The sequence below is a fragment of the Pecten maximus genome, chromosome 7 (assembly GCF_902652985.1).
Source record: "Pecten maximus chromosome 7, xPecMax1.1, whole genome shotgun sequence".
Lineage (NCBI taxonomy): Eukaryota > Metazoa > Mollusca > Bivalvia > Pectinida > Pectinidae > Pecten > Pecten maximus.
The window spans coordinates 39,006,400-39,023,310 of NC_047021.1; the positions used below are offsets into that span (position 1 = coordinate 39,006,400).

A 16,911-nucleotide genomic window follows, 5' to 3' on the forward strand; every position below is an offset into this window, starting at 1 on the left:
GGAGATTAGTCATGGAGGGAGATCTAGTCACGGAAGGAGATCTAGTGACGGAAGCAGATCTAGTCAAGGAGAGAGATCTAGTCACGGAGGGAGATCTAGTCACGGAGAGAGATCTAGTCACGGAGAGAGATCTAGTCATGGAGAGAGATCTAGTCACGGAGGGAGATCTAGTCACGGAGGGAGATCTAGTCACGGAGGGAGATCTAGTGACGGAAGCAGATCTAGTCAAGGAGAGATATCTAGTCACGGAGAGAGATCTAGTCAAGGAGAGAGATCTAGTCACGGAGAGAGATCTAGTCACGGAGAGAGACCTAGTCACGGAGGGAGATCTAGTCAAGGAGAGAGATCTAGTCATGGAGAGAGATCTAGTCACGGCGGGAGATCTAGTCAAGGAGAGAGATCTAGTCACGGAGGGAGATATAATCACGGAGAGAGATCTAGTCAAGGAGAGAGATCTAGTCACGGAGGGAGATCTAGTCACGGAGGGAGATCTAGTCACGGAGACAGATCTAGTCAAGGAGAGAGATCTAGTCACGGAGACAGATCTAGTCAAGGAGAGAGATCTAGTCACGGAGGGAGATCTAGTCACGGAGAGAGATCTAGTAACGGAGATATATCTAGTCACGGAGAGAGATCTAGTCACGGAGAGAGATCTAGTCACGGCGGGAGATCTAGTCACGGAGAGAGATCTAGTAACGGAGATATATCTAGTCACGGAGAGAGATCTAGTCACGGAGGGAGATCTAGTCACGGCGGGAGATCTAGTCACGGAGAGAGATCTAGTCACGGCGGGAGATCTAGTCAAGGAGAGAGATCTAGTCACGGAGGGAGATCTAGTCACGGAGGGAGATCTAGTCACGGAGAGAGATCTAGTCACGGGGGAGATCTAGTCACGGAGAGAGATCTAATCACGGAGAGAGATCTAGTCAAGGAGAGAGATCTAGTCACGGAGGGAGATCTAGTCACGGAGGGAGATCTAGTCACGGAGACAGATCTAGTCAAGGAGAGAGATCTAGTCACGGAGACAGATCTAGTCAAGGAGAGAGATCTAGTCACGGAGGGAGATCTAGTCACGGAGAGAGATCTAGTAACGGAGATATATCTAGTCACGGAGAGAGATCTAGTCACGGAGAGAGATCTAGTCACGGCGGGAGATCTAGTCACGGAGAGAGATCTAGTAACGGAGATATATCTAGTCACGGAGAGAGATCTTGTCACGGAGGGAGATCTAGTCACGGCGGGAGATCTAGTCAAGGAGAGAGATCTAGTCAAGGAGAGAGATCTAGTCACGGAGGGAGATCTAGTCACGGAGACAGATCTAGTCACGGAGGGAGATCTAGTCACGGAGACAGATCTAGTCAAGGAGAGAGATCTAGTCACGGAGGGAGATCTAGTCACGGAGACAGATCTAGTCACGGAGGGAGATCTAGTCACGGAGGGAGATCTAGTCACGGAGAGAGATCTAGTGACGGAGAGAGATCTAGTGACGGAGAGAGATCTAGTGGCGGAGAGATCTAGTCACGGAGAGAGATCTAGTCACGGAGGGAGATCTAGTCACGGAGGGAGATCTAGTCACGGAGACAGATCTAGTCAAGGAGAGAGATCTAGTCACGGGGGAGATCTAGACACGGAAGGAGATCTTGCCACGGAGAGAGATCTAGTCACAGAGGGAGATCTTGTCACGGAGAGAGATTAGTGACGGAGATATCTAGTCACGGAGGGAGATCTTGTCACGGGGGGAGATCTAGACACGGAGAGAGATCTAGTCAAGGAGAGAGATCTAGTCACAGAGGGAGATCTTGTCACGGAGAGAGATCTAGTCACAGAGGGACATCTAAATATTTTAATTTCTAAATGTAAATCTTCCTTATAAAGTCTGTAGTTGATCCCTTTAGAATTGGAAACAATGTTTTCCAACTATATATGAACGAAGCTGTAATTGTATGTAAAACAGTACTTTTCCAGTGATACCCGTAAATTGTTGAGTTTCAAATAATATTTGATGAATTCATTGATCAAAGAAACCTTAAATTGATTAAACCATTGCGTATTATGTAGATTTTTAGACATATTATAAAGTTCCTTAGTTTGCTCGGCTTGTTCTATCATTTCGGACCAAGATCCGATCATACCAACCTTGATATTCACACCCAGCGGAAATCTCTCGACTTCTCCATAAGCCTAAAGTTGGGTGTCGGTGTTTTAAGCTTAAGAATATGTTAACAGGACTTGGAATGTAGACGTTATAAAAGTGTGTTGTCACAATAACCCCTATTCATAAAATATAATAGATAATAGAATAATGATAAATGTCTAATTTACTGTCAATCAAGCGGATATGATTCCTACATTTGACGATAGAACCATACATGGCCTTAGGACTCATATCCTATAATTGTTTGATATTCATATATGTAAAACCATTTTGGGTCAAATAAAACTCTATATACACTGTATATACATTGTTGTTTTGTTGTTGTTGTTTTTTTTTGTTTTTGTTGTTGTTTTTTTTAATTTTTTTTAATTTTTTTTAATTTGTTTTTTGTTGTTTTTTTGCAATTTCCATATTATATTAATTATTACCGTCATATGTGAAACACATATGCTGAGAAACTATTCCCGAAAACCATTTGTCAAAATTAATTTTAAAGTACCTATATAATCGGCCTTGATCTAATTTTGAACAGCGTCATTAGAACAAAATCTTGTCTACCCGTATATCAACCAAGTTTCTACAGGACGTTAGTTCACGTGCTTTTGGATGATAGAGTATCGGTAATATTGCCTTTGATTCCATGAAAAATAAGAAGAAAAGGTCTCAAGAAACCAGTATAATTGTATCGACCGATTCAAAGGAAGGGAAGTAACTCTGATAGCTCAGAATGACTTCTGAAGAAAAAAAAAATCAAGGTTCGTGATATTAACTGAATGCCGTTAATATTCATATATATGCTAGTATTGTTCGAAATCTTATTTATGAGAACCCTTATATTAACAAAACATTATCCAAACCTTCCCATCAGACATTTCCTCCATTAACTGTTTTCTTCTTCATGAAGACTCCTTTTATGTTAGTTAAAACAATGTCTTCATTAATATTTACAATATGAAAAACAAAATGTTTCATTTAATTCAATGAAATGCTTTATCTCATGCTAACTACCCAATATCATATGTGATATATATTCCTACAGATGATCAATCCAAATTAATCCGAACATTTCTGATGCTGGGGCCAACTACTCAACTATAGTCGACTCATAACAGATTTTTAAAAGGCCGATGAAACATTAATTGAAATAAAATAAGATGTTCACTATCCACTCCGTATGACCATCCATGTTCATACGGAGTTTACGGAGTGGATAGTGAACATCTTATTTTATTTAGATTAATGTTTTATCGGCCTTTTAAAAATCTGTTATGAGTCGACTATAGTGGAGTAGTCATTTTAATCAGATTGATGAAATCTTCAGATTTATCCAGAGTGATCTATGAAGCGTCCATCCTCGAGTTCAAAAGTCCAGTCAGAAAAATGAAAGGCAGAGTCCCCACAATATACATACTCAGGTCTTGTGCAAGAAATGAGTAGTTTACCTTGAAAGTATCATTCGTCATTTTTCGAAGGAGTTTTATGGTATATGATATTCAGCAAAATAATATTTATGTTCGACATACGTACATGTGTACTTTTTATGGTTAATATTTCATATTTGTATTCAATAAACTGTAAAAAAAAAAAAAGTTTGATAAATGCACTTAGCATACAGATGTATATTTATTACCTGACTTTATGAATAATTTATAAAGGCTTAACGTTTAGAATTATAGAATGCTAATATGAAATATAGAACAATTATGTTGAAAAGAAATAAAATGTTTGACTCTAAATTTGAACTGTTACACCTGCCCAAATGCAGCCCTCTGTTGATGGAGGGGGTATAAAGAATGACTGCATGGATTTTGTCACTTATACTTTCACTAGACACTTTAAAAAAAATCCTAGTTATGATAGGGCCATGCACGTGCCCGCATCACTCGGCGGAAAAAAAGACGTGCTTCAAAATGAAATCTTAAATAAGTTTTAGCTTGTGCAATTATAACATATTCACTTTAAACAAATATCTCCGTTAATGAGATTATTTTATTTCATAAGGTCTGCATATAATATTCACTTGTATAGACAAAATTATATCTGTTAGAGGTGTCGTTTTTCGCGCACTAAGAAAGCAATCAACAATTTTAAAATTTAGCGAAGCATTTTTTTCTTTAATACAATTCAGGATGTTAAATCTTAATTTCGTCTACACTTCAGTCCACAAGTCCAGTAGCTCTCCAGGAGCTCTGTTAATCGGTTTACCGTTACATAATATAACATCCGTGGACAGGTGAGCAAATGGAACAGCCCAGTTTATGATGCGCATGACCCGGAACTACTGGATTTCGTGTAATGATTTCTACCCAGCACTCGCCGAAGCTCCGGTGAACAGGGAACATGGCCTCACCGAACAAGGTTGATATGCTGTCCCTCTTAAGGGAATCTCTCGACTATGAAGGGTCAACGAAATCACATGTATTTGTCGTCATGGGAGCATCGGTAAGTGAATATATCTGACAGTTTATTTTTCACGGGCTTTCATGCATTAGTGTATTGTACATGCTGCATGCAGATTTGTTTACATTTTCACTTTGACGAGTGGTGAGAAACCAGGATGTCAAATAGATCCGGAGTTTTTCTCGAATTTTCGTCGTTAATTTACACATATTTAATAACATTCATGGCAAAATAATAACACTTAATGGAATTTTAAATTGCTATTTGCTGAATATTCATCTTGTTACAAGTTCAGGTATACTTTGAGCACGCACGGAGAACTTCGTATAAAAAACACAGTGACTGTGACACAGCAATTTCTTACCCTTATAAAATTGTTCCAGGATAATGAACTTTCATTATAAAAATTATTAAACTTTTAATTTATAACCATATTTAGAACGAAAGTGCTAAAGATTTTCTATGATTTTAACTTAAAAGTACTTAATTTTTGTTGACATCATTTTATGGTATGGAATGTCAACTGTTATCTCGTTTTGTTAGTCATATCCTGGTGTGGGTTAACAGGTGAGGTCTTTCAGTCGGACATGCATTTTTCTTGTCGGTATATTTATCTGGTATATTAATTGTGCCATCTTGTAAATTATTATGTATGTGTGTAAACTTCTTGCACAGTACAGATTAATTTCTTCTATATCAATTAATTTATTAGTTATATGAGTTTATATGTAGAAAAGCAGTAATGAAAAATACCAAGTTTGTGATGGGCTTCGAACTGGCGACCTTTCTCTCTCAAGACAAACATCCTACCAATAGGCTAAAGGGAAATTCTAACTAGCCTGAGCTTGAAATTATAAGCTAGGTGACCTATACACTCCACTTTAAGTTTGCATATAAATATTCACACACAAGCCAAACTTCATGTACAGATAGTTTTTGTCACATTTTTTATCAGCTATTCTAATCAAACTAAAACCTGACAAAACAAAAGTACTGAATAATCACCATTGGTAGCTCTCTTTTTAATGACAAGGATGTATGTATTAAATACTGAATAATGAATAATTAATTATTTTCGTCATGGAAAACATATAGCATTCACTGGTATAGAATCAATGGTAAAGAAATGGGAAAGTGCAAGTGATGCTATAGTTTGATTTTGATCAGGGCTAGTCTGGTAAAATCGTTTATAATAAGCTCTTTTTAATTGGGTTAGGTATAGTGCAAAATTTTCAGGTAATGTTATACACCTCTGGTCATGTATCAAAAGCAGGCATGACCTACATTTTGACCTTTGACCGCAGTGGCCGAGTGGTTAAGGTGTCCTGACACACTCTAACACTAGCCCTCCACCTCTGGGTTGCGAGTTCGAAACCTACATGGCCATGGGGCAGTTGCCAGGTACCTGACCGTAGGCCGGTGGTTTTTCTCCTGGCACTCTGGCTTTCCTCCACCTCCAAAACCTGGCACGTCCTTAAATGACCCTGGCTGTTAATAGGACGTTAAACAAAATAAAACAAACCAAACCTTGTAGTCAAACTCATTGTGTCATGTTTCAGATGTAAGTCACATGTATTCTGAACCATATTTTGGCCTTTGACCTAATTTTCTGATTTCTAAACATATGGTTTAGTTAAACAAGTGATAGGTAAAAACACTTATCGTATGTTCTTGGATTTTTTTTTTCATATGCTAGTTACCGGTGATACATTTTAGTTATTGAGATCTTCGCTTTCCTGCTGTGAAACCATTATACACTGAAATCAGAAGTTTTATTACAAACTCAATATGATCACGAGATGCATGGTGTGGATCAATTGTCTATATTTTCGTGTTGCCTTATAGCCACTAAGTTAAGGAGTAAAAGTAAGGTGTTTGTGTATATATGAGCTTTCTGTACCACTGAGAATCTCCCTGTTCACACTTCAGTGCATTTCAACAACAAGTGTACAAGGGGCCCACGGGTTATATGCTGATCATAATGTGATATTGTAACAGTGACATTCTATACATGTACGTATACAGGTACACATCAGTTTTGGGACTTATATTAGGCAGTAAAAAACACCCTTGGAAAAACAATTGACAACAACAAAAATTTCACAACTTCTCACATACATTTATAAGCATATATATTTTTTTTATATTGGTATGAATCTGAGCACAAGTTATAACAACATTATTAAAGCCCTTTCCAAAATAATTACTAAAGTTCAACATTTGGCAAGAAAAGTGAAGGTCATCAATTAGATATTTATGTAACATTGTTCCCCGAAGAAGATTCAAAAGCAAAGGAAGTATAGAAGAAAATAATTCTATTATTAAATATATCCATTAAGTTTTATAGATGGTGTCCTGGCCTTCTCTTGTGTAAGGGGCCACTATGGCCGAGTGATTAAGGTGTCCCGACACTTTATCACTAGCCCTCCGCCTCTGGGCTGTGATTTTGAAACCTACGTGGGGCAGTTGCCAGGTACTGACTGTAGGCCGGTGGTTTTTCTCCAGGTACTCCGGCTTTCCTCCACCTCCAAAACCTGGCACATCCTTAAATGATCCTGGCTTTTAATAGTACCTTCAACAAAACAAACAAAACCTTTTCTTGTCAATCACCAGAACATTCTCCATAACACATCTGACTGGTTTTAGGGTACTGGTACCTCTGGTTTTAAACTAGTGTATGAAACATCCGAAGAAATTCAAGAAAATTATGTCTTGATAATATCTAGTGATTTATGATTTATTTGCTTTAGTTATGTGATTTATTTACTTTAGTTATGGTATATATGTACATCAGAAGAGATTTGCTATATGGACATCAAACCTGCCTTAGAGACCACCTGAATTAAATGACTCCCTCTCTTATGTGACCATATTCTCCCCTCCCAATGTTATTTACTATATATAGTTACCTGAACCTGGATTAAGAGACCACCTGTCATATGTGACCTTTTTTATTGGCTCCCTTGGAACGTCACATATGGTACATTAGAAGAAATTTACCATTTAACTGGAAACATATACAGCGTATTAGTTTCAGAATAAATTTCATCATAGTCAAATCAAATAATTATATATAATCAACCTATATTTTAACTACTGACTGCTATCCAGGGAACAATGGGCAATTCTACCAGTTTAAATGCACATTTGAAACATCAGTACATTAAAAGGATCAGTAGTGGTTTTTGCAAAATCTTCTGTTAAAATAAATCAATTCATTCTTTAGCAGTACTTTTATTCAAGTAATGTGAAAACTTTTGATATACAGACATCTGATGAAAGTGTTCGCACGATTACATTGGTAAAAACAACATAATTTTACATCTACCTTTGTCCAGGTTCTGTATACTACAGTTACTGTAAGTAGATTACACAGATTGTCTCCTAAAACCGGATCAAAGCCGGACAACGGTCTCGTGACCAGGCGTGACCATTAATTAATTATGTAATCCATTCATTTGGCAAGGTATACATACTCTTGACTTCACGACTTTTTCTTTAACTGGGCAAACACGTTGTTCAGTAGCGGATGGAGATATGTCATAAGTTTTATGATACAGTATATGTGATATGTTCTTCTTACCTAGTAACATGGCCGTCAGAAAGGTTGTGGGGATGTTTACATGTTCGACACGGGTTAGCCTTGTACATCTTGATTTATAACAGGCTCAAATATAGCTGGCTACTGAAATGTGTTTCACATCACAAAACCAACCTGTAAAATCACAATTTTGTTACCAAAGTTATACACAGTAACAGAAATATCAATACCTGGTCATTAACTTGACCGTTTGTACGCAAATGTTCATTCCAAATTAAGGATATTTTTCTTGATGTTGCTTGTCATATTTGTACATTTACAAAAATGCATCTAAATTCTGTAGAAGAATTACTTTTTGATATGTTTAAGCTCCAGATATTGATTTGAAGTGATGAAAAATCAAGATTCAGTATAAATTTCCAGATTTGATTTCAATAGTGCTGTTTTTGTGAAAAGTAAACTTTATACGGCCTCCCCTGTATGTGTGATTTATGTGCGTGTATTGGGAGGCTGCAGTATGTTTGTCTCCTTATGATACCGTAGAACTGATGCCGAATTTATAGTGCTATCTCACTGAAGTATACTGCCAAAGAGACCCAGTGGGACACCTCACCCATCCCAGTATACTGACAGCGGGGGAACAGTTCATCCCACTCCTGAAATATTAATGCTGACACATTGCATAAGGCAGGAGTTGTCAATACCGTATTGGATAAGCGGGAACACAGCTCCAAATAAAAGTGTTATGAAGTAATTATAAGAAATTTCAATTCTTTGTTAGGAATATAGAAAAGAGAGACATTTTAATTTCTCAGACGACTTTGTTGAATTATTTATATTGCCGACAGTGTTATATAATATAGGTTAGTTTAAAAGTTCTACCTTTCTTCTGAAAACAAACAGTAACTGTATGTATACCCAGCAGGCTTGACAGTCCACCATGATGTCAACTCAGATAGTTTGAACTTTCGTTATTTTGATGATGTAGACTCGGATAGTTTGAACTTAGGTGAATTTCTCAACCTTTAATTTTGAACAGTTCGGACAGGATCGACAATATTTATTAAATTTTGTTCGAACAAACTGGAGGTTTATCGTATATAATTAACATGATAGGCCAAGCTACATTTAAGGAATAACAGATTATAGGTCTTCATGATCAGCATATTCCAGAATAAATACTGTCGGTTTTGTCAACAAATTTACGATTTATATTGATTAGTATCTAGACTTTGGATGTCAAATTCTTTGCATTGGATCTTATACCCATAAATCTTTTAGTTACCTGTTTCAAATTTAAATGAAAAGATGATTAAAAGTTTACTGTCAACTTAGTGTACATAAAAGATAAAATATACACATATATATTATATATATATGTATACACATAGATATATAATGTAAACATGTATCCTAATCGGATTACCGGGTATATATAATATAACATGCCCTGAAATTCTTTCTTAAGTGGTTCATGTATACTTACATGTATCAGCAAAACTTGTTTCAGATTACTTAGTATAATTACCACTATGGGGAAATTTTGATAGATATATTATAAAGTGGTATGTATTTGTATAGTGCAAAAAAGAAAAATAGCTAGGCTTTCATGCTGTTGCAAAGTGTCTGTTTTAAGTCTACTTCATAAACAAGGAATGCATCCAATGATTTATCTTCATTCTTACAGAAAGTATTCAATTATTCACTTACATCAAAAACACATATATCAGCTTTCAAAGATTTGTAATAAGCTTTGTTTAGTTTATTTCAAAGTACATGCATATATGCATCTCAATACAGGTATACCCTATTTTATCAGTTGTAGTCTGTCCATGCCCATTAGCACTTCAATTTCCAGAGATTTATCCAGACTGACCATTCTGTGATTCAAATATGTATTAGGAACTTTTTTTGCAATGTTGTTGAGTAAAGGTCAAGGTGAAATGTTTTAAATTATCAAATGATTGGTAATTATTAGATATCTAATTGCAGTGAAATAATGATGAAAGTTTGATGAAATCAAGCAAGTAGTATAACCAATTGTCAAGTTAATCGGATCAAAAGAATCAAACAAAAAGTAAACTTTGACAAAGATCAAGGTCATTAGTTCAGAAGTCAAGGTCATATTTGTGTATTTCCCCCATATTTTATTGAATGTGATCATGTGATTGATAGACCTGCTATTATCAGGGTGGGGAAAACAGCTATCACTTGGAATGACCTCATAACAATGTATTGTTTCCATGATGTCATGGAATTATTGTGAATAGGGATTTGTTTTGGGAGGCTAATTACACATTTGTCCATTTCAAATGGAATTTGTTTATTGGTAATTAGCATGTGATAAAAATAGATAATAGAATTTGTTCCATGGACAGGGATATCTCAACCCTCGTGTAAGAGTTTGACTAGCCAATCCAACTCTTACACTTGGGTCAAGATATCCCTGTCGGGAGTGTCCATGGAACAAATTCTGTTATTACCTGGCCATGGGTAGTCTTAACATTTTAGCTCTACAGCAGACTCTCAAACAGTTCCTGCACCTTTTTATGACATGAAATTAAAAATAAAAATAATCTAAAAGTTAGTATATACATTGTACCATCCTATTGGACTGATTCGCAAATGACATGACCACTTGACAAATTTGGTTATATTTTTGGGAACTCTGGTTAACGTTGAAACATTGTAAAATTTTTCAAAATTATGAAATAAAAATTTAGAGAAACTGTTGATATATTTATGTACCATTTTTATCCTTTCTGTTTTAGGGAGACCTGGCTAAAAAGAAGATCTACCCCACATTATGGTGAGTGATTGTGTGGTATAAAGATTCTGTATGTAATTATATTTATTTGGTTATTGTTGTGTTATTGGTGGAGAGTCGCGGAGTGAATGGGGAGAAAATGAATTCTAATCCATCAATCTCAATGTTAACCTTGGTCAGTTGTTGTAATTTCAATTTTCTATTAAGATTTTTTATCGATGATCAACACTGTACCCAGTCTCTTCATTGATACCGATCTGATGATATATCCTTTGTTTGAATACGTCTCTTCATGAAGATTTGCAAAGTTTTGTCATTCAATCTTTTAGTAATTATGAGTGCTGATGTTTTGCATGCAAAATCTGTGGGGAATTGCTCATCAGGATTTCAATAGCGCAGTTGGTTAGAACATTGGCCTTGTTATAACCTTAGGTGAAAATCCAAGGTGCATGGTTCGATGATCCATACCCGTGTCGGTTTGTGTTTCTCGGAAAGCTGAGAAACGGGTCTGTCTGTGTTGTTGTGGTTGTGTCCTTGGGCAAGACACTTTACCCTAATTTCTCTGGATGGCATGCGGGCCTGCGGTATGTTGTTTAGTGAGGAAGTCACCAACTACTACAAGTAGACCCTGCCTCAAAATGACCCTGGCTGTTCACAGGGCAGTTAACCCAGCAAACATGCAAACAGCGTTAAATTAAAATTTTGATTTTTTTTAAACTTTAACTAAGATTTCATATGTTTCTGGACACAAATTTCAAAGAGAAAGTATGTGTAGGTCATCACTTCTGTATAAAAGAAAATTTTGTTAATTCAGTATCTTTGCATTGTTAAAAACATTATATACAGTTCAATGAAGTCCATAACTTAACTTTTGAATTAGTAGTTAGTTGATAAAAATTTTCCATCAGTACAGAAAATTAAAAAAAATAATTCAAGTTCAATACACTGTATACCATTGGGTGAGTTTAGGATATGTTTCTGGATGCGAAAGTCAAGTTCATATTATTTCTTCTTCCAGGAACATGTAAATCACTTGCTGTTATAGGAACATTTACATCTTATACAAAACATTGACTAGTTTACCGAAGTATATATGTGTATATCTGATGTACAAACATATCTTATTGTCTTGACATCATGCATGAATACATAAGTAGCCGTTATGATGACTGTCACACTCGTTGAATAACAGAACCAGTCAGACTTACAGAAGCAGGTCAGACTTACAGAACCAGGTCAGATTTATACAGAATGGAGACAAGGCCACGTGAAAGTGAGACATTGATCTACTTTATAGGTAGATATTTATGATTGATGGCTGCCTCAGTAAAGACAACTGCCCTACTCTTGATGACCCGACACACAGTAAAACATATATCTACTATCTAGAGTAGAATTTTTGTTCAGAGACATATAAACATTGTTTAACATTCATTTATTAAAACAGATATTCATACGACTTGGTTTTTATTGTAAGGAAGACATTTCCAAGCATTTCAAAAATCAATTTTAACGTTTACATGTCTTTTGAATTGAGAAACAAATAGTGTTCCTTATAAAGTACAGAATTTATTCTGATTCGGTCTGCGGTATCATTAATAGGCCATTACGTATACGCTATCTATAAAATCGATGGCACACAATCTCCATGTCTATCTAAAGATTTCCCTGCAACCCCACACATGTATATAAACTGTTTGTGAGTATTTTCTTTCATGGTTGCAGGCTATATGGTACAAACTTTCCTGGGTCCCCCATATTTACAAATCGTCTAATGTTTCAACTAAACTTGTTGGTATTTTCACGGTTTATGATCAACCATAAACAGAAGCTTTCCCAGGACATGTCACTTAACCTGATCTTCTGAGCTTACAACACAAGCTGAGGACGCAACACACACATAGTTGAAGTCTCTGGGACTCTCGGAGATCTTGTTATAGTAATCTATTTCTCTGGCAATATGCAATCTGCAGGCTTCAGTATTTGTTTAAAATTAATTGTGGGGAAATTAATCTCGATTTATTGTTTACATTACTGCGCTACAATTTTCTGTCATGGTGAAAATATTAACAATTAACTACAAATCAATAAGCGAGTTGTGGACTTAATTCAATACAATGGGCAACATTTAAATGACTGGTATTGGTTGGAGTTTTCTCTGTTGAACGGTATACAAAAACTTAATAGATCTATATATTTTGGCTGGTTAGGAGCTCGGGAGTGATAGATATTTCATTAAGGACAGCTTGGAGCTGGAGATCAATATGTCGTCTATACTGGCCGTCACTTAGAGCGAAGTAATTACAAGTTTGTAGGCTTTACAGCATCTACAGTGTCAAAGGGGGTCACAGTATTTACAATATTAGATTGTAACTCAAGGAAGTTTATAAAATCTCTGCAAATACTCTTATATTGTGCCCTTCACTGTCCGTTGTTCACTATATATATTATTTATCACATAATTTCATTTTAAATGTCAAATCAATGTGTTTGATGTAATAGCATGGATGTGTTTTTAGAGATACTTAATTGGGTTAGCGTACACTGAAACATAAAGTGTGTTTTAATTGACTGGATATGCTTTCATTGTTCCGAAATGATACAGAGAAATTTTTTAAATCTTTGGCCGGTAATTATATAAGTCTTTGAACAAATAATTGCACCACACACCAGTGACTTTCTTACCGTAATTATACAGGGGCCTGTACCTTTTCCATTGGAAAAATATAGCCATATCTTTTTAATTTCGGCAAAAAATGTACTTTCTTCCTTCAAAAATAATCATCAAGTCAATGATTTGATATCATTTTGAATATGCATAGTATAGCTATGATCAATCAATTATAGCATTGGAATGTGACAACATTATGTAAAATGTATTATGATCAACATTTCTTCATATTTATTAACGTATAAGGAAACTTACAATTACTGATTGGGAAAATATGAACTAAAAATTGGGAAAATACAGCAAAATTTCTTTACGGGAAGGGGCCTGTATTCGGCCCCAAATCCATGCCAAAAAAATCACTGCACACTGCATGAGCAATATACAAATTGTACCTTTTACAACATTGATAGTTGATATTTGTTAATATGGATTATTTTTAATCTTTAAAAAAATCTTTTAGAACCTGAGAAAATTTGACAGTGGCTTTAGATATGCGGAACCGAGTGTGGCTCTGAGTAACAGAAATAAGAAGTCAATGGATCGAGGTCGATGTAAATTAGGTTTCACGGAACAGTGACATCAGTCATTGATAATCTCTTTCTATAAGGGGTTACTGATTTTGATACAAATATATAAAGTCATGCATTTAACGTATTTTCCCATCTTACCTTTTAGTCCAGATACAGCTATATATACCAGGTTTATAAGCTGTAATCGGCCAGCCATGTAAAACGTTAAGTATTAGCCAGGATCAACACATTCACATTTTTGTCATGTTTTTACACTATCAGCTATCATTACATGACTCATTTATTTAAAAGTTAATGTAAAAAGGATCAAATTTTGATACTTAATTCTCAAGTTGTAGACAGAATTTATTAAAAACTTCAGGGGGGGGGGATTTTCAGGACCGATAATGGGCCCCATTCCCAATTGAAATTATTTTATATTTTAATTTGCAGCTTACTCCTGAAAAAACCTTTCCCAATTCACCCAATTTTCTTCCCTAAAATGAGACAAAAAGGCCCCATCCCAAACCAGTGAGAAAAAGCCCTGGGGGGGGGGGGGTCCTTTGTTTGTTGGGGGAGGGGGCAAGAAATCTCAAGATCTTGCAGTTGCAACTAGGAATGAGAAGACATCAACTATCGCACACTTGATTATAGTAATTGTTTTACAGATATGTACGAGAGTTTCAAGGGTATTAAGAAAATAATAACTGCTGTCTTTGGTTTGTTTGATTTTGCATTGTTAGACATATTATCCACAGCTGAGTTCATATAAGCCCAGCTGCAGCCTCCCCTGTGTGCAAGCTGCCTGAATGGGTTGAATGGGTATGTCTTTTGGGAGGCTGTGGTACGTTCGTGTTTGTCTCCTTGTGATAGCCTGCTACCTAACTGAAGCATACTGCTGAAAACAGTGACCCAGCAGGATACCCCACCCGATCATATGCATTATATACTTAACACAAACTGAAAAGCCAACCAATGACAACCAGCACTTTCATCATTGCAGTTAACAATTACTTAAAGAAATGTTACTGGGCTGACATTGAATCAGAATTGAATGAGGTTAGAAAGAAGAGGGACTCACTCTCTCCTTTATAATGATAGGACATAAAACAGGGCATTACCTTAAGTTTTGAGTAACACCAAGTGAACTCAATCAAATTTTGTTTGTGTTGAGTACAAATTTATATTTGAAATATATAAAGGGAACAGGATGGCATTGAATTGGTGACCATCTAGGACGTTTTGGGTACAACAAAGTCCCATTCTGGTCAACGCTTTCTTCCATTCATGTTTCAGGTGGCTATACAGAGATGGACTGCTGCCCCCGAATACCTCCTTCATTGGCTATGCTCGTAGCAAAATCAACATGGACGAAGTACAGAAAAGATCTCTTCCCTACATGAAGGTAAAAACTCGTCATTTAGCATTATGGTTCAGAGCCTGTTTTCATCATTGTGGATACAGTCGAATCTGTCCAAACGACCATCTCTATTTAGCGACCCTCTGTTCTAAGCGACCATTTCAATTCCTCCCGAGCGTTTTCGCTATATATTTTAACTCTATTAAGCGACCCTCTGTTTACGCGACCAGCGACCACAATTTTTCGTTCCCGTGATAAAAATAACTCTCCAATAAGCGACCAGAAGTCTCCAAAATGCCTTACATAACCATTTTTCGCCTTAATAACACCCAAGTAGTTTTACTTTTCGTGCAAAAGGACGGGAGATGAGGCGAAGTGACCGTCTGGAATTCTGACGATTTTCAGACGTTTTATATACGATATATCAATTTGCATGCGAAATATAACAATGAAGGAATGCATAAACAGATAACTTACTGTTAAATCGTGATTTGTTATCTTTTTTGAGACATTAAAACAGATATTTGCCAGTGAAAAAGTCGCCGTTTTTAAAGTAGGAAATGCAGGAACATAAATAATAATCGGAGCGGAAATCCGGACCAAGATTTCAGGAATTAAAAAAAAAACATATAAATAATTTGAAAGTAATCTAATTAACCAATGAAATATATTTCTCATGTTAAATCGATGTATTTTGCTATGCTGAAAGAATTTCAAAAAATACATATAGTGATGAAAAATTATCACAGTAATAATTATTAAAAAAAAAAATCCACAAAAAAGAAAAATTGTTTTGTTTTATTCAAAGTGGTGGTTCATTTTTCATATATATTATAAATCATTATTGCCAATTTATAAAGCGAATAAAAAGCTTATGAACATTTATTAAATTTAAGATACCATCTCTATTAAGAGACCACTCTCCATTAAGAGACCGCTTTTCAACTTCCCTTGAGTGGTCGCTTAATACAGATTCGACTGTAGTTTATAGGACAATGTAGTGTTCCCCTGTCATTCATAATCACTCGACTATCAATTTACCCTTTCAACCCTAAGAAACTTTCGTGAACTCGAGATCTGCCATCATTCATCAACTGAAGTCCAATATGGTCAGCAGGGGTGAAAGGGATAAAGTTTTTTTCTCTGTCAATAAATTTTCAGAATGTTGCATTTTTGGTCCAACTTGGCTGATGATGATATGCAACATTTATATTGCACAGTAAAACGAATCTAATGCGAAAATTACTGAGTTGCCCTTCACGTGATATAATTGCAACATTTCAAGTGTTGCACAATTTGTGGGACATATGTATTTCTATGCTAGCAAATAGGTGATAATTGAACAGGAAACCTGCATGAGAGTCCATAATAGCAGACGTAAACAGGTTACATAATGTTTTAGTGTTACACAAAATGTGAAAGCATTTTATATTGTTTCAAATTTTTGATGCATCTATATATGTTTTGAGTGACAAAATCCAGACAAAATGTTAAAGTGTTATCCGTAG

The 16,911-nt window shown here is 35.8% G+C and overlaps 1 protein-coding gene across 2 annotated transcripts in view; it reads left to right on the top strand.

Annotated features, from left to right (window-relative positions):
• The first annotated feature begins 4,451 nt into the window (after positions 1–4,451).
• The window catches only part of LOC117330805 (glucose-6-phosphate 1-dehydrogenase-like), a 44,597-nt gene continuing 32,137 nt past the window's right edge, over positions 4,452–16,911 (top strand). The window contains exons 1-3 of one of the 2 annotated variants that reach the window (XM_033889301.1): positions 4,452–4,597; positions 10,868–10,905; positions 15,340–15,448. In XM_033889301.1, the coding sequence (XP_033745192.1) occupies positions 4,496–4,597; positions 10,868–10,905; positions 15,340–15,448 (249 nt within the window). In that variant the 5' untranslated portion in view covers positions 4,452–4,495. The remainder of the gene's footprint in view (positions 4,598–10,867; positions 10,906–15,339; positions 15,449–16,911) is intronic. The other variant, XM_033889302.1, reaches the window with a different exon arrangement.